We start from the raw sequence: 24,804 nt of genomic DNA on the forward strand, positions 1-24,804 counted from the left end.
GTGTGGCCGCTAATAGGCCCTGAGGTGATCTTGTGAAGCTGGAACAACCCACGTACGACCACCCACCTGTGACACCAACACAATGGTTATTGTTTGGCGCTCATTCTGAACGGGAGACCCTGCTCATGTAGGGGCAGCTTTACCTCTGCTGGACTCACAACTCAAAACATATTAAAAAGGAGGCAGCACAGCAGCAAAACAACAAATACGACATTTTCCGGACCAGGGTCCAACTCACCTTCTTGAGGAGCCTTGGGGCATCCACATTAAGCTTACAGCTTCGCTCTACCACGTGCAGCGACCCGTCCTCGCTCTTGTGTTCGTACAGGATGTCGCTGCCCAGGAAGACGGGGATGAGGGGGCAGGTTGGAAATCGCCTCTCATAGGCCTGTAGGGTGAGTGGTAGAGAAGAGAGGTTTAAACCCACTGCAGTGTAAAGGACGGCGTATATTCAATCACCAATCCTTGTACTTAGACCATGCATAAAGGGAGATATTATATATAAGAAGAAAGGAAATTCTGTCTGGTCTATAGGATTGTCTGCAATATTCTAGAACACTCGGCAGCCAATCACTCTACGGACTCACGCCTCTTCTTATGCTAATGAGTACATTGTGGGTGTGGTTTAATCATTGCAACAATAGAATGAAACATTCATAGAATTCACGTTATATATTCTTTTTTTTCTTTTTAATCTATTATTTCATGTCAGCGATTCACTTAAAAAATAAAAGACATCATGTATAAAGAGAATAGAAAACAAGTGTCTAAAATACTTGAATGAGGACAAAGGGCACTTTTACATCCTATACACAGACTTTCTATTAGAACATGGTGTCAAATTGTATAGTTGTTTGATTAAAGAACATTTTAAAGGTGCCTCCGCTGTTATAGAATACCACCGATAATAACAACACGTCTGGGCCCCAAAGAATTCTAAACCTGAGAGTAACAGACATCAGCTCAGTCCTCTGCTTCGGCGTTGACGGTGCGGGAACTGATACTATTCTTATAATAAACTCTCTTCCAGCCAGAGTAATTTCATAACAAATGAGGTGATGAAGAGGTGAGATGGATAGCACGCATAGCTTCCCATGACAAAGTATTAAATCGGAATCTCTTGTCCGAACTAGTTAATCCTTAAGTGAAGTATGTCTATTCTAGGCATTCCTGAAAACCTTTACTGCCTAGCTTCTCAATGGCCTATTACATTGTATACATCTGTCATATTAACAAGTACATTTTATTGCACGCCTGGGTGTTCTACTCTCACAATCCTGGCCGGTCGCCACCAGAAATAGTATTTACGGCACCCAGAAGCAGCGTGTTCTAGGGATCCTCCGTGGAGAGATGAAAGTTATGCCACTGTTTTGAAAGTTGGAGTAACTGTACAAAAGTTGAAGAACTAGAAAATCTAGTCCAGTGTTTGCAAACTCCGAACAGTCCTGGTTTTAAGAATATCCAGGCTTGAGCACAGGTCGAAGCAAAATGCGTGAGGCACTAACTAAATAACCTGTATTCAAGCTGGACTATCCTTAAAACTTGAACTATTAGGGAAGCTTGAGGAACGGAGTTCGGAAACATTGACGTAGTTCACCTGATAAATAAATAGTATCACCTTTATTAGGCATATAACAGAAGACAACCAATATATATATATATTTCTATATCCCCAACAGAAGCTCAACAACAAATGAGCCAAGTCCTGATAAACCTCAAAGTAACAAGTGTACAAAATGTATGGTACAGGCAAGAGGTCAGCGAAATCTCAAATCTTGGTCGATGTTGGCGTTTAATAAACCAGGGCAGATCTCCGCACACAAGATCCCATTACATGTACAACACGAGTATGAAAAACTTCCAAAACAATTTATTAAATTAAACCAGACAAAAATATATATGGAAATACAGATACACCAAACTATTTTGTCTAATTAAATTCCACATGAATGTTACTACAAGTTACAGGAATAACTTCCGATACTTGAAATTGGACTTTTGACTGAAACCACCTGTTAAGAACTCAAAAACCCACTTTTGCTGCCATGTGATAGGTTCCTTAGAAACATCTGTAACTATAGAAACAAACTGTAGATTACATAGTTACAGTTGTTGCCAAGGAAGGTACGTTATTCACAACCATCAAAGGAGTTATCAACTGGCGATTTCAGGCAGAAATCCCATTTCAAGCACCAAAAGTTACAACAGTAGTTTGCAATACGCAGCGCAATTATTTTTAATGAGGCCACATAATTTTTCAGCAGTTACCCTTTACATTTATTAAGCCATTTTGGATTACGGTTACGGTAGTAGTTTGGGGAAACTTCTATAAAATGATTCTCTCAAATTCTAAAATATGTATCCTTACTGTAAAGGGGAAAATAACTTTTCAAAATAGTTTCTTCCTGCGCCAGAGTTTCACAACAGTCGTGGATCTGCCACTAGTACCCTAGGCATTCCCAGAATGCAGGCGCCAACAATTAAGTTGTCCTTATCTTATGGGAAAGTCTGCAGTGGGTGTGAAAGCAGTTCAGCCAGCCAGGCCATAGGAAGACCAGGCATTCTGTACAAAGCATTCCACAAATGCTAATCCTACTGCTGGACAACAGGACACCCCACTCATGTGTGGAAATATTCTACTTATCAGGACATAGATAGAGGACGTTAGGAAAGTCACCTCTCCTATAATCTACCCTAACACCCTCCGTAATAACCATCGACATAGATCATGGCTAGAACAGACCATTCGTAAAACAAAACGGCTCCAAAAAAAAAAAAAAAAAAAAAAGTCACACAACAGTCAATTAAGGAATCGTTCAGGCTTAAATGAACCAGTGGTCTAGTAAAGGCCACAAATCTGTCACTGACCTCAAAATGGGCGATTGAGCAGACCACAGGGGCAGTTTGACCATTTTTGTCACGTACAACCCACAGACATTACATAGTATATTTTAAGCTTTCGCTTAACAGCCCCTTAATGCAACCTTACTATGAATTCTGAATTTAGGGGCACATATTCCAGGAAATATTGAGGCCCCTTCTTGTAAAGCCCTGTGGAAGGTCCCCACTATGGTCAGAAGTCCAGCAGGTCATGCCTACACCATGCCATACACATCTCCTCTATGACACGACTATTATCTTTAGAAACTTATGTGTAATGGGAGTCATTAGGAGACTATACAAGTAATCTCAGTATTACAGCTGACACTAATGGAGGAGGGACGATCTTAGTCCATGGGATGACTGGATATCTCCTGTGACATTGCTTATCTGACACTTAAGGTGTCACAAACATCCAGAATTCTTCCTAAATATGACAGAGCTAAGCGGCTCTGTGTAATCCGTGCGCTAAAAATACAGACAGCGCACAGAGATCACAGTCAGGTTATGTTCTGTGATGGGACACAGACTGTCAGATGAGCATTTATGTTATAGAGGTGACCTGGTTAAACTATAGAGCCAGCCAGCTATATTATGTATGATCGTTGTCGGACAGCGTTACACAGTGAGGTCTATGATAGGCCTGGTACGGAGGACGGGCCACACAGCGTCTCTTATCTCCCACCCTCAGTGTTTTCCTGCTCACTGTTCCTGTCACTACTACAAAGTATTATTAGCTCCAAGATGATCCTCTTACAGCCAGATGCTCTGCATTTGATTTCTTCCAAGTAATAATATGATGCATTAGAACAACGCATCTCCAGAGCCGGATTTAGACATCATGGGGCCCTAGGCAAGATACTGGTTTAGGGCCCCCTCCCTGAAAAAATCCATAGCACTATATTTTGTTAGCATAACATATACCCCTATTCAGGGGCTGGCTAGCAGACTTTAGCCTGGGGGGCAAAGCATATAGCATTGGCCCATAAGTAGCGGCCCATTTTTAAAGGGTTGTCTCACTGCCGGCCCTGGGAGGGCCCTCTGGGGACCGCTGGGCCCTAGGCAACTGCCTAGGTTGCCTAGTGGTAAATCCGGCCCTGGCCACGTCCATTCATACATGCAGAATTACCTACGCTTTAATTGTCCTCTAACATGGATTTGAATTTTATGGATCTATTTTTTCAGTCATGTTGCCAAATATTTATTCTTTACTTTGCGGTGAATTCAATTCGGCGGCGTTCATTATATTACCGTTAATACGGTAATTTTAATCCTGATTTCTGCTAGCTGCTCCCTGAGCTTCAAGCAAAAACCAGCCTTAAAAGATTACCGTATGAATGGTAATAATGCGCACTATTACCGTAATATAGGCAACAGTGCGCAGCCCGAGTTGCTTTCGGCAGCAACGCGGCCAATTGAATTCCCCCATGATTTCATCTTTTGTCTTTTAATTTTGTATCGCTGATGAAGGAATGTTGTATTACACGGTTTTCCACACCTTGTAATTATCTCCCCTCCCCCACGATTATTCTGGTTTAAAAAGTTTGCAAATGTTAATGCCTTTAAAAATAATAATAATTGAAATGTAGATTAGTGGCTCTAAACAATAGTGCATATTGAAAGCATATAGATTCGCTTGCTGATACAGGTATTTGACCTATGGGTCAGAACCAAAATGTGGGTCGCCATTTCCCTTAAGAGCGGAGGATCAGCTTTCTGCAGACACCAACATACCGTCAGCTAATGAACCAATTAATTTTTCATTATTGAGCTGTCAGTTTTCTAATAGTTACCAAATTATCAACAATAGGTTTAATCAGTTGATAATAGCCAATTGATCAAAAGCCATAGTAAAAGTATTTATTTAAAAATCGTTTTGAAAAAGCAGAAAACAATTACGGGCTCGTGATCGATCACAGAAAAGGGGGAGGTCTTGGATTTCGGTCCTGAATTGGTTATTCATTTTGACCAAAGGCTACGGTTCACACTTACAGCTCGCTGTAAGAATTTCTCCGTCCTTGTTCTGCAACATTTCAGAATTATCTCTGCTTTGTAACCATTATTTGCACGATATTGGACAGTCATTGATCAATGCTTTAACACAATCTTGCGATATATCCTTTTGTTTGTTCTTAATAAATAAGAACATTAATTAAAACATGCCGAAACAGGGAGAGTGTGCTTAAACACAGACTCAAATCGTGGCTGATAAAAGACTGAAATTTTAGCAGCCGGTCTCTGAGATACCGCTGGTGCAGTGGTACTATGATCAGACGTAGCAGAAGTTCCTCTATCCTTGAGGAGATAGCTGTCGTCCTCATCTATCGTACTGAGAAGAGTAACCTTCTCATTAACACTAGCACTGGAAGCGGAAAGTTATCCAACTCTCATGAGCTAATGCAATGTTGAAAAGAAGGCAGGATAAGGGGTGGCTGAGAAAATGTACTTGCATTTGGATAAGGATTACAAAGAATTAAAAAAAATAAAAAAAAAACTACAGAGAGACACAGGTCGGCCAGGTACTGTTATTGGAAGGGAAATGTAATGTACCTGCATCTATTTGCCTATGATGCAGAGTTTAGATAAAACAAAAAAAGGAATAGAACATAAGTGGTTTTAGAAGGAGAATGGACTTTCATTCTACAATAGATAGCATAACAGGAGCAGAAGAGGAGTGCAAATGGGTCCAGAACGTCAAAACTAGTTAGAACAAAAGGTTATAGTGAAGAAACAGAAGCTGACACAATGAGGAAATTACAAGAAACCAACTGTTAAAGGAAGTAAGGGATTATGCAAAGTCCAATATATTCTTATATAATGATGTCCAGGAAAGATACCGACTCCTCTACTTAGGCTGGGTACACACTTCAGAAATTTTCTTATCTACAACGATTTTACCCACGACCAATAGGAAAAAAAAAAAGTCCCGATCAGCAGCCGATTCATGTGTACACACTATACACGTTTTACAATATTGACCTTCAGATCTGTGCTCTTCACCTGTTATTACCATGGGCTGAAAAGATCACGACTCTGTAAACTCTATGGAGATCTGATCGTGAGTACACACATACTGCAGGATTGGAATGACATTGTTCCATTACTGAACGAGATTTTCAAGTCAGCTTAAAAATATTGACCAACGATTTCACGTGCTATGGAATGACAATCGTTCATCCTTTCAGTGTACACAGTAGTGCGATATCTGGCTGAACGGTCGTTTATCTTCCAATTGACTCAATAATTGTCTGAAACCACTGTAGTGTGTACCGAGCATTAAACACAAAACATGTTCAGAAGAAGTAGAGGTATCAAGACAGGGTCCTCTCTGTCACAACTCAATAACACTTCAGGATCCAGGATTCTGCGCAAATATGCCAAGGGGCCACATGTATCTTGATTTGTCTCATTGCACAGACGCACTTTAGATGAGGCAAATGAAGATATCGGAGTCTTGTGCGGTGAATGGTCATCTATAACGGGCTCAGGGGCAGGATCAGCAATCCCGAGACCTAAATGTATCAGTCTATAAAGAGCCAATGACAAAGGAAACCAACGCTTGAACCCATTCAACCCATACAACGACAGTGTTAGGGTCAACGTTAACAGAGAGAGCATCGCTGATGCCTATGGCTCCTTAATCATCCGATGTTTCACTAGGCACTTGTGACCCCCTTAGATGTGGAAAACACAGAGTAATACGTTCTAGAGTGCCCTTCTGTTTCCCGTTCGCAACACCACCCTCAATAACCGTGACCAATATTTTAACAATTGACAGTATCACAGAAATGTACCTATCCGCTCTGCCATTGTATCATCTTGTGGCACTTCCTCCAAAGCAGCGCTACATCCACACATAGAAACTACCGCGAGTAAGGTTCAAGGAGGTTAAACGCTCTACCGCGTTACCGTCTGCCACAAAGCCTTAAACAACACTTGGAGTCGCATCCGACTACTCAGGGGCTACAGTGCGGCTCCAATCACCACCAATCTGCAAACAGTATCTCTGTTGATGCCAAATTCTTACCTCAATATAATAATAAATAATTTGGGAAAGTCTGTTTGTGTTTACATCTTCTTTCCTTTGCATTTATTATTTTTTTGTTCTCTCTGTCTCCTTACTCCCTTTCACCGTGTGATGTCTCAGAAGTTTTGTTTTCTTATCTAAAGTTTTCTCCCTCCTTCTCATTTTGCTTTTTAGCCTCTCTGTACAGCAGTGCCTTCTAGTAGCGGCCTTGCACAAGTGAAACCCGATACGCCATTATGAGGGAGGAATCCGGGGGAAAATAATAGGGGATACCGATGAAGAAATATGCAAATTTCTGCAGTAAAATGCACAATTAGGGGAATTTTCTGCAGAACTGTAGTACACATATAGACACACACAGGATTGTGCACAAACGCAAGAAAAGGTATACAGTAGATTAAACGCTGCTGAACCAGAAAGGCGTCATTAAGACACTATTACTAGGAACCTTTAGACCAGTATTTGGCTGCCATGGTCGGTCTCATCCAGTTATTTGAGTCCACATTCCGGCAGGTGAATGAATTGCAAGACTGCTCGATATTCTTGTACTTGGCTGAAGACGTCTGTTATTACAAACAGGTAGCAGGTAAATTATAACACTGAAAGCTTCATCATGATCATCAGCTATTTATATAGCGCCACTAATTCCGTAGCGCTGTACAGAGAACTCACTCACATCAGTCCCTGCCCCATTAGAGCTTACAGTCTAAATTACCTAACACACACACACACACACACACACACACACACAGTGAGACTAAGGTCTATTTGATACTAGTCAATTAGCCTACTAGTAAGTTTTTGGACTCGTAATGAATATTAGATTGTCTAATATATGCAGCACATTTGCATATATTCCTATAAATAATTGCCAAAGTTTATGCATATTAACATCAACTAAATAATATTATATAAGATATCAGATACAATGGGTATGTAAACTCCTTCTGTACAGATTTCCTTCCAAACTTTTGTGTCCTATGCAAATTACATGGATAAAAATAGCGTGTCAGTCCCTGGTAAACTCCACTGGAATATTTCCCTTCCCTAAATATAGTACTATTTATAAATATATTTAGGTTGTCATTCATATAGCATAAGCCAATGATAGAAAATAGATATGGTCATATTTGACATGAACAAACTTGCTCTTGTGTTATAGCTGGCTTGTATAAAAAAAAAGTAAAAAAAAAAAAAGTAATTAAACAGGATCTTGTAGTTCTAATTCGCACTCACTGCCTAGGGCACCTAGTTAGGGATTTGGTTTCTGTTCTCCAATGATCTTATCAAAAAATATCAAACGGTTACTAATGTACAGTGAACGGACAGCGTGAATTCTCACGTACAGTGGCTCATTACCTAATGGCAAAATCTCTATTGGTGCAATGGCGCCAATTTGTCCGTCATGCCAAGTCCATTTTATGGGTCTTCAAACTGCCCCCCAGAATATATATCTACACCTGGTTCTGCTGGTTTGTAATAAAACCATTAAAATGCACATATATGACGTAAATGCTCATCTGAAATAAAAGAGACTACGATGAGCATTAATTTGGGAGACACACGGGAGAGGTCTATAATTCCAGAACTTTTAATACTCCCAAGCGGGACATACGTCACATGACCCATTGTGTAACCAAAGCCGCGACGATGGCTCGCCATAGTAAACAACAACATACAGCGCCACTTATAGACTGCACTGGACCTACCCATCATGAAGGGAAAAAAACAGTACCATGTAATTGTTTGTAAAGAAACTCATTTAAAAGATAGTGATTTTATTGCCATTACCAGGAAACTTTTACTTTCTAAAATAAACAAAACTGCACTGTGAATGATTATCCTTTTTGCATACGGGCTTATAGGCCATAAAGGGAACTTTTTATTTGCATGGTTTTATTTATTTTCTTTGCATACATGCTTATAGGCTTATATGTAATAAAAGCAGCTTTTTCCTCTACCACTCCCCGGCACTTGTAATGCTTAAGCTATGTCCCCGCTGCCCTCCCAGCACTGCGCCCTTGAAGTGTGGAACTTAAGTAGAGGACGGGTCTTTTACGAGACTGGAATGTGTACACATGCTATAGAGAACCTTCCGGCCCCTCACAGCACAGGAGAGGAGAGCTGGGCAGCTAGATGTGGGGGAGGGACCATTAGAACACTTGGGGTATATTCAAACATTCTGAAAAGGAAAAAGTGGAGGCGTTGCCCCTAGCAACCAATCAGAATCTAGCTGTCATGTTCTAGAATGTACTGGATAACTGACAGGTAGAATCTGAATGGTTGCTATGGGCAACACCTCCACTTTTCTTTTTTAGAAGGCTTATTAACACAGATAGATAATTACACTTCCAACGTGTGCGTTATATATCAAGATATCGCACAGCGGTTTAATTAGCAACTCAAATTCCAACAGACTAAAAAGAAAAAACTGAACTCAAATTGTGTCTTCTTCATTCTGTTCATCTCAAAATGTTCTGGTTTCTTCAGCGAAAGGTAAAAATTAATAAAGGCGTTTCCTTGTTTGGGGCAGCTGGGATGTGTCACGGCCTTAAGGCAGGATTGACATAAATATGAATTCATCGACTATGAACAGCAATCCTGCAACACTCACAACGATATAGGTAAAAGTTTCCAGGCAATGACAGAAGTTTAAAATATTTGGTAGCGTTTCGGTGTGCATGAAAAGGCAGATCAGGTCACTCGGCCTAAGCACCCGCAACGTTGTCCAATTGTCCATCCAAATGGCTACGTATGTGTGCAGTCTTAGTGACACGTTAAGAGCAAGGAACACTTTTGTAATAATCCATTGACCCCACCCCCCCCCCCCCCCCCAATAAAACACAAATACTTCAGACGAGTTTCTAAAAATTTTACATATACTCTCGTAAATGTTTCCAATACCCAGTAGACCAAAAGAAGTGATTTTTATAAAACAGCATCATAAAGTTAATGAAACAGCATAATTTGTGGTGAAACGGCAAACAAGGCATCACCAGAGATTAGACGTGTGTAAATATATCCTGTGCTGCTTTCCCTCGACCCGATGATATATTTGGATACTTGCAGTGTAGAAAAAGAGCAGAGTACAGTAACACAGAAGCAAAGTTGGATATTCGGCTGGTATGCTACAAGGAACAGTCCACCATAATGTTAGAGAAGACAGCTTATACCCTCATGCCCGACACAACGTTGTGCAGTTGAATAGTTTGTCGCTCTAATGTATGTAGGGAAAGATATTTGGGAATACTGCACCTACCATCTAAGCACCTCACACGCCAGTCCCGAGGGACCTTTGAGCACTACAATTTGCATTCTAAATCACTTATCTCCAATGGGCTTAATACCAACTTAAAAAGCCCAAAACATAAAGACTAGATGGTTTGAGTTAGATCTAAACGTACAACTGTTATAGCACCAAGGAAAAACGGGCAAGTGTAAGGATCCGAACGACTTTAACAAGGACCAAATTATGATGGTTAGATGACTGGGTCAGAGCATCTCCAAAACACATGGTCTTATGGGGTGTTCCCAGTATGCAGTGGTTAGTACCTACCAAAATTGGTTCAAGGAAGGACAACCGGTGAACTGGCAACAGGGTCATGGGCGCCCAAGGCTCACTGATGGGGGGTAAAGGCTAGCCCATCTGGTCCAATCCTACAGAAAAGCGACTGTAGCACAAATTACTAAAAAAAATTAATGCTGGCTATGCTAGAAAGGTGTCAGAGCACACAGCTTGCTGCGTATGGGGCTGAGTAGCCACAGAGTGCTCGTGCTGACCCCTGTCCACTGCTGAAAGCAACCTACAATGGACACGTGAGTGCCAGAACTGGACCATAGAGCAATGGAAGAAGGTGGCTTGGTCTACGAACAAACAAAAAAATCTTTCAACATCTCTAATGTTCTTCCACATTCTATTTTGTTTAATAGGACATTTTAGACCAGCACTAGCAATGGCAATCAACTGTGGTACTTATATACAAGATCCTCGATCACATCAAAACTGGCAATACAGGGGTCTCGGGGGTCTCCACAGGTCCGTAACTAGGGCTGTGCGTAAGGGGGCAGTTTATTAATATTTTAGCTTCATTTGGTTAAAGTTGAGGGATGAGGGGGGGGGGGGGCGGCATTTTTGTTTCTCACCCCAGGTGCTATAACTTTAAGTTACGGCTCTGTGTCTCCCTGTAAGCCGTCGGAAGGAACACAACGATGACGATGGAGCTCAGGTGCATTAGACAACAGGCTCTGCCCCAGGCATTCAGGGAGCATCTGTCTGTTATTCTGCAGCCTCGTCCCATTCATCCTTATGTAACATGGATAGAATACTTAATTCCAGGTCCTAATTAACAATGCTCGTCAGCGTATTATAAAACCGAGTAAAATTCCAAAAACATACTGGTAGGTTAATTGGCTGCCATCAAATTGACCTTAGTCTCTCTCTCTCTCTGACTATGCGGGGAATTTAGACTGTAAGCTCCAACGGGACAGGGACTGATGTGAATGAGTTCTCTGTACAGCGCTGCGGAATTAGTGGCACTATATAAGTAAATGGTGATGATGATGATGAATATAACCGTAGTCCACAATACACCCGTGGTCATTATTTTCTAGAAAAATAGGTTGTAGGACACTTTTTGGGGCTGCGTAATATGCTGGCACTATATAAATAATACAATAATAATAATCCTATAATTACTTGAAAGGTTATTTATTATTATTTAAAAAAATTTCCCCCCCATTCTGTTCCTTGTTACACCAATAGGCGCCAATCCTCAGTAGAACTCTTGTGACTATACGGGAAAGGTTTGGGGAGGATTGTAACTTGAAAACGTACTTTCCAAAATATTTTAACACTTTGTTAAGAAAAAACATTTAAATGCCACATTTTTTTTATTTTTGTTTAGAATAAACATTAAACTTGATGAAATTTTGAGGTTATCTGAACAAATACTTAAAAAAAATAAGTTCTTAACCTATATTTGTTTTATAAATGGGATGTTTTTTTTTACACTAAAACACTCTACTATATTTTACGCTTACTTTTATTCAGAACATTCCCCATTGTAGTTCAGGCATTAAAATGATAATTAGCAATGGCACAGTCATTTATAAAAATGTGACATGATAAAAAGTTCTACTTTAATTAACCTGAAATAAAGTAGTGTTGTGACTCAGACTGTGATGTTTCACACTCACTGTTGGCCACTATCCACCCTCCTGTCTAAAACAGCTGACTACAACTTTAGCTGATAGATGGCAAATGCAAAACACAATGATTGCATCAGCACTATATAAAAATACACTCACACCACAGGGCTGGGAGCACAATGGCTATTATTTTAAGATAATAAATGAAGGGCCGGTAATGTATTTTTGTTTAGATAGGAGCCTCTGCTCGGATGTGTGGCAGCTGTGGTTATTGTATGGCGGGAGACGTAGCACGCGCAGTGTAAACAGTGTAGTGTGTCCTTGAACCTTTCTGCATTGTGTTGACAGATCATTGTGACTGCAGAGTGTTTACATGGTAAACAGTTTGTACAATACACATTATGTTACTGGCAGGACATCCTGTATTAATACAGATAGCGGGATAATAGAATAAGTTAAGTGGGAGATAGAAGAATGATGGATATCAAATATCTGCTGGTAATGAACTGAGAGTTATATAGTGGAAGGAGCAGGGTCCTCCAGCAGCACAGAGTATATCAGGAGATGAGTGATGTGTTAGTGAGGACAGGGCTGCATGTGACAGGTGCAATGACATGATGTGAGGAGGGGAATGGAGGCAGCAGGAAGCCACAGACTGAGAGTTATATAGTGGAAGGAGCAGGGTCCCCCAGCAGTACAGAGTATATCAGGAGATGAGTGATGTGTCAGTGAGGACAGGGCTGCATGTGACAGGGGCAGTGACATGATGTGAGGAGGGGAATTGAGGCAGCAGGAAGCCACAGACTGAGAGTTATATAGTGGAAGGAGCAGGGCCCCCAGCAGCACAGAGTATATCAGGAGATAAGTGATATAGCAGGGTCCTCCAGCAGCACAGATAAGTGATGCGTCGGTCTTATCGAATTGATTCAGGAAGATTGTGCTGAGAGGAGAGCGCTAGAGCCAGAGATAGCTTCAGAAAGATGTGCCATACGTTCTCTCTGTCACACTGGAAAAAGGATTATAAACGTCACACATGAATAATGTACAACTCTCAGCCAACTATTGTTGTTAAACTTTACTGCAAGGCCTGCGTATCCCAGAAAGATTAGACAGCAGAAACACAGGTCAGCAATACCCAGGGAGCGGCTGCCCAATAAACGTCCTGCTGATTCACGGCCTATTATATAACGAACAATGTGTCAGAAAGAATGTGAGAGGCCATCTTTAAAATTTAAAGATCAGTGGAAATCGCGTGTATCTGTTTTCAGTGCCTGATTGAAGCCGTCTGCAGCATCAGATAAAGGACAGTAGTTACAGGCAGGCAGCCGGCTTCTGTTACATTCTGTACAGTCACGACAGGCAGATGAATTCCTGGGGGAGACATGATCCGTTTCACCTGACACCTGAGGCCAAGCTCGCTGCTCTCTGACGGGGAGGCTGAGGTACACAAAGTCCCTTGCCTGGGCGTTCCAGGAAACAAGTTGTGGCCACTGTTCTTATCAGAGGTTATAGGCCACTGGGGCTATGTATACTAAACTGTGTTCTGTGCTGGGACGTCTAATCTACCGGCGTAATGGAACGCCCCCCCTTCAAAATATATAGAGTATGTTAGAGCATTTCTCTTCGATATGTCAATCTCACCATTTCCTGATTATAATATCCTTTATTCACTGAGAAAAACCATGCATAAAGTTGCTTATTACACACTGCCATTTTTCTGCGAAAGTCTGCCCCACACCACTTATTCAGATCAATAAAGTGCCTTGATATTATATATAACCTATATACACACACACACATATATACATATACAACTTTAGAGACTCATCTCTGGAAATGTCTCTATTTTCGTCACCGACAACGGCACAGTCCAATTTCTTCACATTCTCACTATTTATTCTTTGCTGGACTTTCTAAATTAATTTTATTACATTTATGAAAGTAAGTGTGGGCAGTGTATAAATAGAGAATACTGATAGCAAATCTGTGTCACACAATCCATACAGCACAAGGGCTGGTGTCTGCGGTGACTGTCGGGAGAAAATGTATTAAAAACACATTTGCCTCAAGAGGAATCAAAGTAAGTTTAGGCCGACCTCTGCCGTCTACAGCTATTGTGTTCAGCGTGCCTGCCCGTCTCACAGGACTCATGGTGCTAGTACAAAATACATGACCGAAAAAATACACAAAATTTGCACTGGATAATATAATACCCATCACACAGACACAGTGGTATTAAATATTTTTAAAAGGCAAAGTGGAGGTGTGGCCCATAGCAACCAATCAGATTCTAGCTATCATTTCTTAGAACATACTAGATAAATGATAGCACAGTGATTGGCTGTTATGGGCCACACCTCCACTTTTCATTTTTTAGAATGTTTGATAAATCCACCTCTAATCTGTGCAGAGACGCTGAATGAGGAGAGTATTGGGACGTCGAGAACTTTGTAAAGAGCATCAGGACAAAGCCGCCCGCTTGTCGCTCAGGGCTCACACATCGCTCAGGGCTACAGGCCAGTGTAATCGCGGCGGGCAGGACTTGGTAAGAGAATAAGTAACACATCCAGTTTCTCAAGCGACAGCACCAACCTGTACACAGCAGAGTCGGTATAAGAGAACTATATCTGCACACAAGGCAGCAGCGGAGTGTTACACTCTATGAGAGAGCAGCAATGTCATATTTTAAAGGGACAGTAGCAAGGAAATATATTTTGCATTGTTGAGTGAGCTTATATAGGGTATAATGTGGTATGGTAATAGGTCAGTAACAAGGTGTAATTAAAGAATTGTTTAAAGGAAACAGTTAAATGCAGATCCTCTTTAGGCTGCAATGAAAGAACAACGTGATACCCTAGGTCCAATGATTCCTTCTCAGGAGGTTACAGCCACATCAAGGAGCTGCAACATCTACTAGTCAGAGGTTTGTTTTACCCGTCACTCCTGACACTTGCTGATATTTATCCATCTCTCTGGAGGACATCTACTTACAGCCAGAGATTCAGGTCCTGCCTGGGAATGGACAGCAGCACACAGGACATGAAGGAGTTAAAGCCACCTACGTCCAATCAGACGGCTTACAAGGACTAACTCCTCAAGATCAGGCAAAGAGGATCTCACAAGTATTCAACTAGACTTCACTTAATGCGGTACGGAGGTACGGACACTAGCCATGGACTGTTCCCTGCCTTATGCAGGCGTTTCACTCAGTACGGTATTATACCTTTATAGAGAAGAGTCTGTGGTTCCCAATCAGTCTTCAAATCTTTAACGCTTCCTGGAAACCCACCTCCACTGGTACTCCCTCGCTACCGTCCCAGGCTCCTCGCTGAGCCACACTCCCTCCTTGTGTTCCCTGTGCCCATCTCACACTGGTACCCCCTCGCTACTGTCCCAGCCTCCTCTCCGAGCCCCACTCCCTCCTCTTGTGTCCCCTGTGCCCTTCTCACACTGGTACCCCCTGGCTACCGTCCCAGCCTCCTCTCCGAGCCCCACTCCCTCCTCTTGTGTCCCCTGTGCCCTTCTCACACTGGTACCCCCCTCGCTACCATCCCAGCCTCCTCTCTGAGCCACACTCCCTCCTTGTGTTCCCTGTGCCCATCTCACACTGGTACCCCCTGGCTACCGTCCCAGCCTCCTCTCCGAGCCCCACTCCCTCCTCTTGTGTCCCCTGTGCCCTTCTCACACTGGTACCCCCCTCGCTACCGTCCCAGCCTCCTCTCTGAGACACACTCCCTCCTCGTATCCCCTGTGCCCTCCTCACAATAGATTGTAAAGCTCTCTCGGGAGCAGGGCCCTCCCTGCCCTTTGTTTTCATGGCTGCATTTATTTTGTCTGCTTCATATGTCCCTGTTTTAGGTATGTCCTGCAACATTATAAGAGAAGCTCCTTCTGCATTACAAATGATTTTCGGTATGATAGAAGCTTGCAGCAAGCGTAGAATTGTTAGAGTGTTGTCCAATTATAGGTAAGAACCGCAACCAACAAAAATAACTAACTAACCAGAGACTTTTTCCAAGCAGCAGATGACAGTGTAAAACACAATAGAATGCAGGGCCAGGATTGCAGTGTTGTCGCCCTAAGCTCCGTCTGCTCACTTGTCACACTGCTTTATATAGACACTATTCAGTACCTTTACCAACTGTGATACAGGGCAGCATCAAGACCAACAATTCACCCCCACACACCATAGAGACACCCCCTGCCCCCGTCACCCCCACACACCATAGAGACACCCCCTCACCCGTCACCCCCCCACACACCGTAGAGACACCCCCTGCACCCGTCACCCCCATACACCATAGAGACACCCCCTGCCCCAGTCACCCCCACACACTGTAGAGACACCCCCTGCCCCGTCACCCCCACACACCGTAGAGGCACCCCCTGTCCCCGTCACCCTCACACACCGTAGAGACACCCCATGCCCCAGTCACACCCACACTGTAGAGACACCCTCTGCACCCGTCACCCCCACACACCGTAGAGACACCCCCTGCCCCCGTCACCACCACACACCGTAGAGGCACCCGCTGCCTCCGTCACCCTCACACACCGTAGAGACACCCCCTGCCCCAGTCACACCCACACTGTAGAGACACCCCCTGCACCCGTCACCCCCACACACCGTAGAGACACCCCCTGCCCCGTCACCCCCACACACCGTAGAGACACCCCCTGCCCCGTCACCCCCACACACCGTAGAGGCACCCCCTGTCCCCGTCACCCTCACACACCGTAGAGACACCCCATGCCCCAGTCACACCCACACTGTAGAGACACCCCCTGCCCCAGTCACACCCACACTGTAGAGACACCCCCTGCACCCGTCACCCCCACACACCGTAGAGACACCCCCTGCCCCATCACCCCCACACACCGTAGAGACACCCCCTGCCCCGTCACCCCCACACACCGTAGAGGCACCCCCTGTCCCCGTCACCCTCACACACCGTAGAGACACCCCATGCCCCAGTCACACCCACACTGTAGAGACACCCTCTGCACCCGTCACCCCCACACACCGTAGAGACACCCCCTGCCCCGTCACCCCCACACACCGTAGAGACACCCCCTGCCCCGTCACACCCACACTGTAGACACACCCCCGTCACCCCCACACACCGTAGAGACACCCCCTGCACCCGTCACCACCACACTGTAGATACACCCTCTGCACCCACAGTAGTTCTGCCACTGGCCTCAGAGTTTCCTAGCAAATTACACACTAGATCAGCCCAGCAAGTGGATGGCCGCAACGTCTGTAGCTGACAGGTCGACTTTAAAAATGGTTGATTTATAAAATATAAAAGATAGGTCTGGCGAGGTCAAATTACTGCTATTGGAATATAACCATTAACATAACAACCACCAGGCAGGTTAAACTGCTTTTAGGGATTTTACTGTGTGTGTGTAAAATGTAACTGTAATGAAAGGTTACAGCTGTTGTGTAAAGTGTGATCAGTTCCACAGCACCATAGAACAGTACTGCGAAGTCTCTTCATTAGTTATATCCGGATTACACCACAGCAGCAATAAGTCCCTGGGTATTAAAGTCCGATGATAGAGAAGAAAGCATTTCCCACCTATAGGAATAGGACATGATTTACAAGACAATACCGCAAACACTCACCGCCATGACAAGCTCAAACGGGTACTTGTACACCCGCACCGGGGATAGGTACTTCTGTACCATCTTCTGTCCTTTGTCTTGGCCTGTGTAAGAAAGAGATGATCTGTCAGACATACATCCTATAAGGTGCCTGTTACCTAATCCTATGGGGGGGTTCTAAGCCAAAAATATTTTAGGAAGCAGAACCAGCTGAACAGGGACACTATATTCTGGACAACCACTTCACCACACACACAAAAAAATTATTCAGTCTATCAACTCGCTAGGCGCTCGCTCTAAATCAACCATACAGTGTAGCACGCCCGTGCTTAAACACTCTGTTCTGCATTAATCAGCATTTTCTCATAGAACACAGAGAGAGTCTGAGCAAATCAGGTCTGTGCCTGATATAAAATGCCCGTCAGCCTGTGGATACGATAAGCATTTGTTCTTGAGGTTGGAGAATGTAATGTATGTAGCCTGAAGCTAATTTATGTACTGTTGTGTAACATTATCTGGATGAAGCCAAGTACTATATCTTCCACGCATGACTGGACTTAGGGAAATACAGAGATTATCTTTACTTTAGATTACAATGTCATGCGCTATCTTGGTAATAAAATAATAGTGATCAATGCAATTATAAACACTTATTAATAATCATTTATTAGCAGTTACATGCATATCGCACGGTGGCTCAGTGGTTAGCACTTCTGCCTCACAGCACTGGGGTCATGAGTTCGATTCCCGACTATGGTCTTATCTGTGTGGAGTTTGTATGTTCTCCCCGTGTGTGCGTGGGTTTCCTCCGGGTGCTCCGGTTTTCTCCCACACTCCAAAAACATACTGGTAGGTTAATTGTCTGCTATTAAATTGCCCTTAGTCTCTCTCTCTCTCTGTCTGTCTGTGTGTGTATGTTAGGGGATTTAGATTGTAAGCTCCAGGGACTGATGCATGTGAGTGAGTTCTCTGTACAGCGCTGCGGAATTAGTGGTGCTATGTAAATAAATGAGGATGATCACATACATCCAGAGTACACAGACTTTTGCTCAATTTTCCTGTTCCAGTTAATACAATAAATTGTAATATTCTGACACACTGATAGTTATTAGTAACACACCATAACAGTCCACGAGTAAACAAATGCAGGTTATAATGGGGTGATGGGACAAGCATTCTAAAAAGGAAAAGTCGAAGTGTTGCCCATAGAAACCAGATTCCAGCTATCATTTAACTCGTACATTCTAGAACATGACAGCTAGAATCTGATTGGTTGCTATGGGCAACACTTCCACTTTTTCTTTTTAGAAGGTTTAGAAAATCTACCCCTAAGAATATAATGTACAAGCAGTTCGGATCCTACACTCTTGGGTGTCACAAGGTTAAAAAAACACAACGCTTTTCCAGCTAGAACAACACAATGTCCTGACGCTTCTGTACTAACACAGCAGGGAATGGAAGATTCTACTTCTCTGTCACTTGGAAGAGTGCGATATTCCAACAGCTGAAGGGCTCTCAAACTGGTTTTATTTTATTGCTGTGTCACTATTTCAGGGGGGAAAAAAAGCACTTTTCAAGCTGAAAAAATACTGTGGTCCAAAACATGTGCGTCATTGGAACGACACAGATGTTGCATGCTTTCAGGACACATAGGTCTCTTATTTAGGGACCGTTTATAGTAGATATGAGCGACAAAATTGAGGTTGCGGCAGAACAGGAAGCGAAACGTTTCCCTGACACAATCTTCGAGCTCCACTTTTGTTCCGCACTGCACTTGCAAATTCCGTTTTTCCTGCTGAATGGGGAGACTACTGTCAATTCATCCTGCTGGGGGGTGTGCTTGGGGAACAGCCGGGAACATTTGGGAGCCAAATTCCACCAGCGAAACATGCAAATTCTTGTAGCCAAATGCAGTTTTGAAAATGCTGCCATCACTAGCTTGTTCCAACCACTCCAAACACATATACAGGCTTTAAAGTTCACCAACAAGGAGTTGGGGAAATCCAGGATCCAGATAATAGTTTTCTATAAGTAGCCATTAATGTAGGCCTCGGCGGATATCTTCCCAGGCTCCTACCGTCAGAGGTAGGCAGCCAGTGACCTTTCAGTTTGGAACTACAAGTCCCAGCCGTGCAATTGCCCTGCGGGCTTCGGCAGGTTGTGCTGGAACTTGTAGTCACACATCAGCTGCTAGAGCAACAGGTAGCCCTAACCCACCCTAAATGGCCCCAGCTGGCTCCTGGGTTTGACAGTCTACATTGATGCAGATGTCCATTATATGGACACCATAAAGAAACTACATACAGTGTTCACGGCACATACATCTGTATTCAAGAGGACATAGACCAGCGGCTCTTCAGGTGTTGTAAAACTACAAGTACCAGCATACCCTGCTAGTTCTTTGCTAGCTATCAGCTGGCAAAGCATGCTGTGGCTTGTAGTTTCACAACACAGGAAAAGCCACATTTGGCAGACCAGCTATAGACCAAGAAGGAAAAATAAAATAATATGAACTAAAACAGGTAAATTCCAAAATCAGCAAAAGAAGGCGGCACAATGATAGAAAAGGAGATTGCTGGAGAATCTAGTGGCGTACTTGACGAAGGCCTCTGTTTATGATTCTAGGCCTTTCATTCTGTCGGTTTATTAGCTAGAGGCTCAGATGTTAATCTGTGTTTGAATGACACCTGGGGTTATATTTACTAAACTGCGGGTTTGAAAAAGTGGAGATGTTGCCTATAGCGACCAATCAGATTCTAGCTGTCATGTTGTAGAATGTACTAAATAAATGACAGCTAGAATCTTATTGGTTGCTATAGGCAACATCTCCACTTTTTTCAAAACCGCAGTTTAGTAAATATAACCCCTTGTGTGTTTACTACTATGTAACCCAAACCCCGGAATCTGTTATATTAAGAAAACTTCCCTACATAAAACCAACGCCACAGATTTTCCCGGTTCCACCTTTTGCCACCAAGCACACATCCATCGATCAAGTTCAATATTGGGATTTCTTGGAAAGAAGTTGTCACTAGGAAGCGTAAACACATTATAAATACTCCACGGACAGGCAAAGGCCACTGGGACAGAGAAACAGGTTTCCTTATTTCCTGATCTTACGCAGATACCTCACACTGGGGGTTTACATGTACGACATTTGGCGTTTCTTGAAATAGATAGGAACCCAGGGAGCGGACAGGTAGGATCCTCCTGGGCAAGTCAGCTTACATAAAAACATGTCAACACCTAGCAACCAATCACGCCTGTCCTTTCATTATCCTCACTCGCACGCAGTTGATTAGAGAGATCTAATTGGTTGCTACGATCCATGACACATTTGTGGTAATTCCACCATAATATTTAAATGACAAAGTATATAGCACAATAAACCAGCAGCCCAGAAAAGGAAAATGAACCATTTTGTGAGAAGGCGGATTGTCCGTTCGCTTGGAATAAATGACGTCGCTGAGAATGCAGCCAATATATTTAACAGGAAACAGTGATATCAGTGAGGAAGTTCGCATCTTAGTGATGTCACTAGTTAGCTCACAAAATGGCTGCCTCTAGTGCGTCCAAGAGAGTCTGAGGTGTAAAATTGGACAGACAGATTAATAAATGTTGCTCACAAATAACTTTGAAATAACCTTATTTTTACACTTCATTCATGTACTGTAGATTTTCAACAGAAATAAGCTATTTCCGATGTAATGTAATCAATATTGGCCAGAACAATTTGATAGAACTATGAAGCCTTTTTTTTTCTTTTTTAAAAGTTGGCTTCAATTATTTTTGCAGCTGGTGCTGTATGCAGAATGTAGTGTAACAAGTGCCGAACGCATCGCCTGCAGCCTCAGTAATGTCCCAGTCACGCAGCATTCCACACTCCTTCCTGTTCCTCCATTAAACTTCTGTCACGTTAAACTGTACTGAACTGTGCAGAGAGAATTTTTGCAGATAAGGGGGTTTTCCTGGACACCACGGATAAAATATACTTAATTGGGCGGCGCGGTGGTTAGCATTGCTGCCTGACAGTGCTGGGGTCGTGAGGGCCTTATCTGTGTGGTGTTTGCATGTTCTCCCCCCACAGTCCAAAAAAAAAACCATACTGGTAGGTTAATTGGTTGCTGACAAAAAAAGAAAAAAATAAGCCTAATTAGGGCTGAGAGAATATAAACCCCGAGGATGGGTACTTTATACCGACACTATAACTCACCCAGGGGTAAATAATATTATCTCAACCAGACTCCTCCCCTTAGAATGTTCACCTCCCGGATTCTATATATCCCGTTACTTCCTGTATCTCTCTCTTACACTTTGGATTTCCCACCCACACGCCCATTTTTTGAGTTGATGTCTTTATCATTGTTTTGTTTTCTTCAGATGAAGTTACCGCTAGACAGTACAGAGTCACGGTCAGCGACAAATACGTTAGTGGCGGAGGCAGGGAGAGGAACCGGGCTGTGGAACACCGGTCCCTTCATTGCAGGGCTGTATATATTGATCTTGCCTTTGCAGGGGCTCCCAACTGAGCCCAAGGAATGTCTGCCCCGGGGCATACGGCTGAGCCCTGCACTATTTATTTTATAGCGTTGGCTGTTTTAGCTGACCGACGTGTATAAGCAATTCACACTCTCCCTCTTTCTGGTTTCCCAGCTTCCTGGATAACAGAGAGATCAGAGAAAACATTATCTAGGCAGGCTTTTAGGAATGACACCCAAAGGCGCTTCCTAATTACAAAGCTAATTCCATTAAAAAAAAATAACAAGCGCTGCTTTACAAGACGCTCGGCGGTCCCTGTTTATTCGGGGAGCGTGCCGTGGGAAGGCTGACATAAACCAACACATTGTGCGGGGACAATGCTCTGCTTGAGAAGCAAAACAACAGCTCCCTGTGCCGTTGTCTCCCAAACCCTTCAGAGCCAGTAGGAGGCTGGCAAGGACCTGCCCTGACACATTGTGAACCAAGCTGCTTGCAGTCATGTCTGCTTTGTGAAGCTCTTCGTACGCAGCGCTCCAGAAGAAACGTGTAGGAGTACGGGATAAAGAGGCATTTTCTTTTCTCTCGGTTAAAACAAAGTCGGCAATGCCATTGTGCTTATGCTGGAATTTAATCTCCTGCATACAAGGCAGCGTGCGTGTAGTTATATTGTTTATTCAGCCTTATTATAGCTATGCATTATGATATGTTCTCGGTGCTGATCAGGAGGAGCTGAAAGCTGCTGTTCAATATACAACATTTCCTTGTTTCCCAAGATTACTTCATACGGAACAAACAGCCGAACGAAGAACTTTCTGCTGAGTAAAGGATTAAGATGGGGAATGATTGTACATTTTGAAAACACTGCACAATTTTGAGGTGTGGGGTATACGGACAAAAATCATTCCACAAATAGACCATCAGCCAACAGCCAACCAAGCTAGTAATACGGTATATTACACCCAGAAGTACCTATGTGACACCATTAAACCAGCGACGGCACCATTACGCCACCTGTGCCCGTAATATACTGGCAAAGCACAATAATATTATGCCAGCAGTCTCCCACCATGCCACAGTGCCAACATTATGCCATTTTTATTCATTACGGCCTCATATTTAAAGCTACGAAGCTTACTTGCCAACCGTCCCAATTTTTCTTGTAATCTTGCCATTCTTGATAACAGTGGGCCTGATACATTAAGGAAAGTTAAAGTAAAAAAATTGAGTAAGTAGTCTCCTGGGCAAAACCATGTTACAATGCAAGGGGTGCAAATTAGTTTTCTGTTTTGCACATAAGTTAAATACTCTGTTTTGCATGTAGCACACAAATATCAACTTTAAATTTCAGTGTACAAATAAGCGATCAAGTATTTGTGTGCTACGTGAAAAAAACCAGACAGTATTTAACTTATGTGCAAAATAGAAAACTAGTTTGCACCCCTTGCATTGTAACATGGTTTTGTCCAGGAGACTACTTACTCAATTTTTTTACTTTAACTTTCCTTAACGAATCAGGCCCAGTAATAATAGATATGAGAGCAGAGAGGATATTACGACTTAACATGCTAGGACAACTACGGTTATATAAGTCAGAGCTGCATGCAGTATCAGAAGTATCATTAAGGCTAATGGCAGACCAGTACATCCAGTATTAGCTCTTGTCTGCAGGGTGTATCTGATAGCACCATACCGGGAATACAAGCAAACCCTTGGAGCTGCCTCACAGGAGCCAGGAGCTACGTACGGATAGGACGTACCTTGCTGGAGAGAAGATCTCACGTCCTCAGGTGATCAGCACAGCAGAATTACATGGACTTAGATGCGACCCCTGTTCACACTTCTCCTTTCTTGTATACACTCTAAAATGAAAGAATGGAGACTATTTAAACCACATCCGTAATACACACAGGAGGCTCCCCAGGTAATGTGTAAGGACGTGCTGGGCCTTGTAGTTCCACAATAGCTGGAGAACCACAGACTACCTTCCTCTTCTAGAAAGAAATGCGTACATTCATCAACGTATGCTTAAATGGAAAAAAAAAATTACCTTGGGGAATAAGGGATTGAATATATTCACAAGTTTATAATTAAAGCAGCCATCCCACATTGGATTTTTTTTTTTTCTTTAAATAGCATGTTAAGTACCGTTTAAGCATGCAACTTCATTCTTAGCTGTCATCCTACAAATCATTAGCTCCTTTTCAAAATCTCTCCGGAGGGGAGTCCAGTATGGCTGCCAGTCACACACACAGAGTCAGAATGTCATGTGAAGGCAGATGGGAGAGGAATAGGGGGGATCTTACAGTGCACAGGGCAAACAGAGCTCAGAGGGGAGTTCCAAAGCCTCTCTGCTCAATACATCATGTGCCATGTGACTGTGGTTGCCATGGCAGCCAAACAACACTGTGGAAACGCTGCAGAATTATAAGTCATTAATAGCAGCCTTAAGAAAGAACCCAAGGAATATGGTAAATTACCAAGATTCTTCTTATAGCCTACCATAGTGATTTTGTTAAAAAAAAAAAAAAAACACCTAAAATGGTCACTGAATTGCTGCTTTAAGTTATTAATGTTTAGTAATGATGCATTTTGCCTCTAGTATCCAGAAATAGATCATTTCATGCAGACACGCAGTAACCCGTAGCAACCAATCAACATT

The 24,804-nt window shown here is 43.0% G+C and overlaps 1 protein-coding gene across 3 annotated transcripts in view; it reads right to left on the minus strand.

The window, feature by feature from the left end:
- SEC14L5 (SEC14 like lipid binding 5) overlaps nt 1–24,804 on the minus strand; it is a 50,928-nt gene that overhangs the window by 12,072 nt on the left and 14,052 nt on the right. For all 3 annotated transcript variants that reach the window (XM_075179157.1, XM_075179156.1, XM_075179158.1), the window contains exons 2-4: nt 23,903–24,004; nt 17,688–17,770; nt 239–388 (exon numbers count right to left, since the gene is read on the minus strand). In XM_075179157.1, the coding sequence (XP_075035258.1) occupies nt 239–388; nt 17,688–17,750 (213 nt within the window). In that variant the 5' untranslated portion in view covers nt 17,751–17,770; nt 23,903–24,004. The remainder of the gene's footprint in view (nt 1–238; nt 389–17,687; nt 17,771–23,902; nt 24,005–24,804) is intronic.

Source organism: Mixophyes fleayi, chromosome 7 (genome assembly GCF_038048845.1).
Source record: "Mixophyes fleayi isolate aMixFle1 chromosome 7, aMixFle1.hap1, whole genome shotgun sequence".
Classification (NCBI taxonomy): domain Eukaryota; kingdom Metazoa; phylum Chordata; class Amphibia; order Anura; family Limnodynastidae; genus Mixophyes; species Mixophyes fleayi.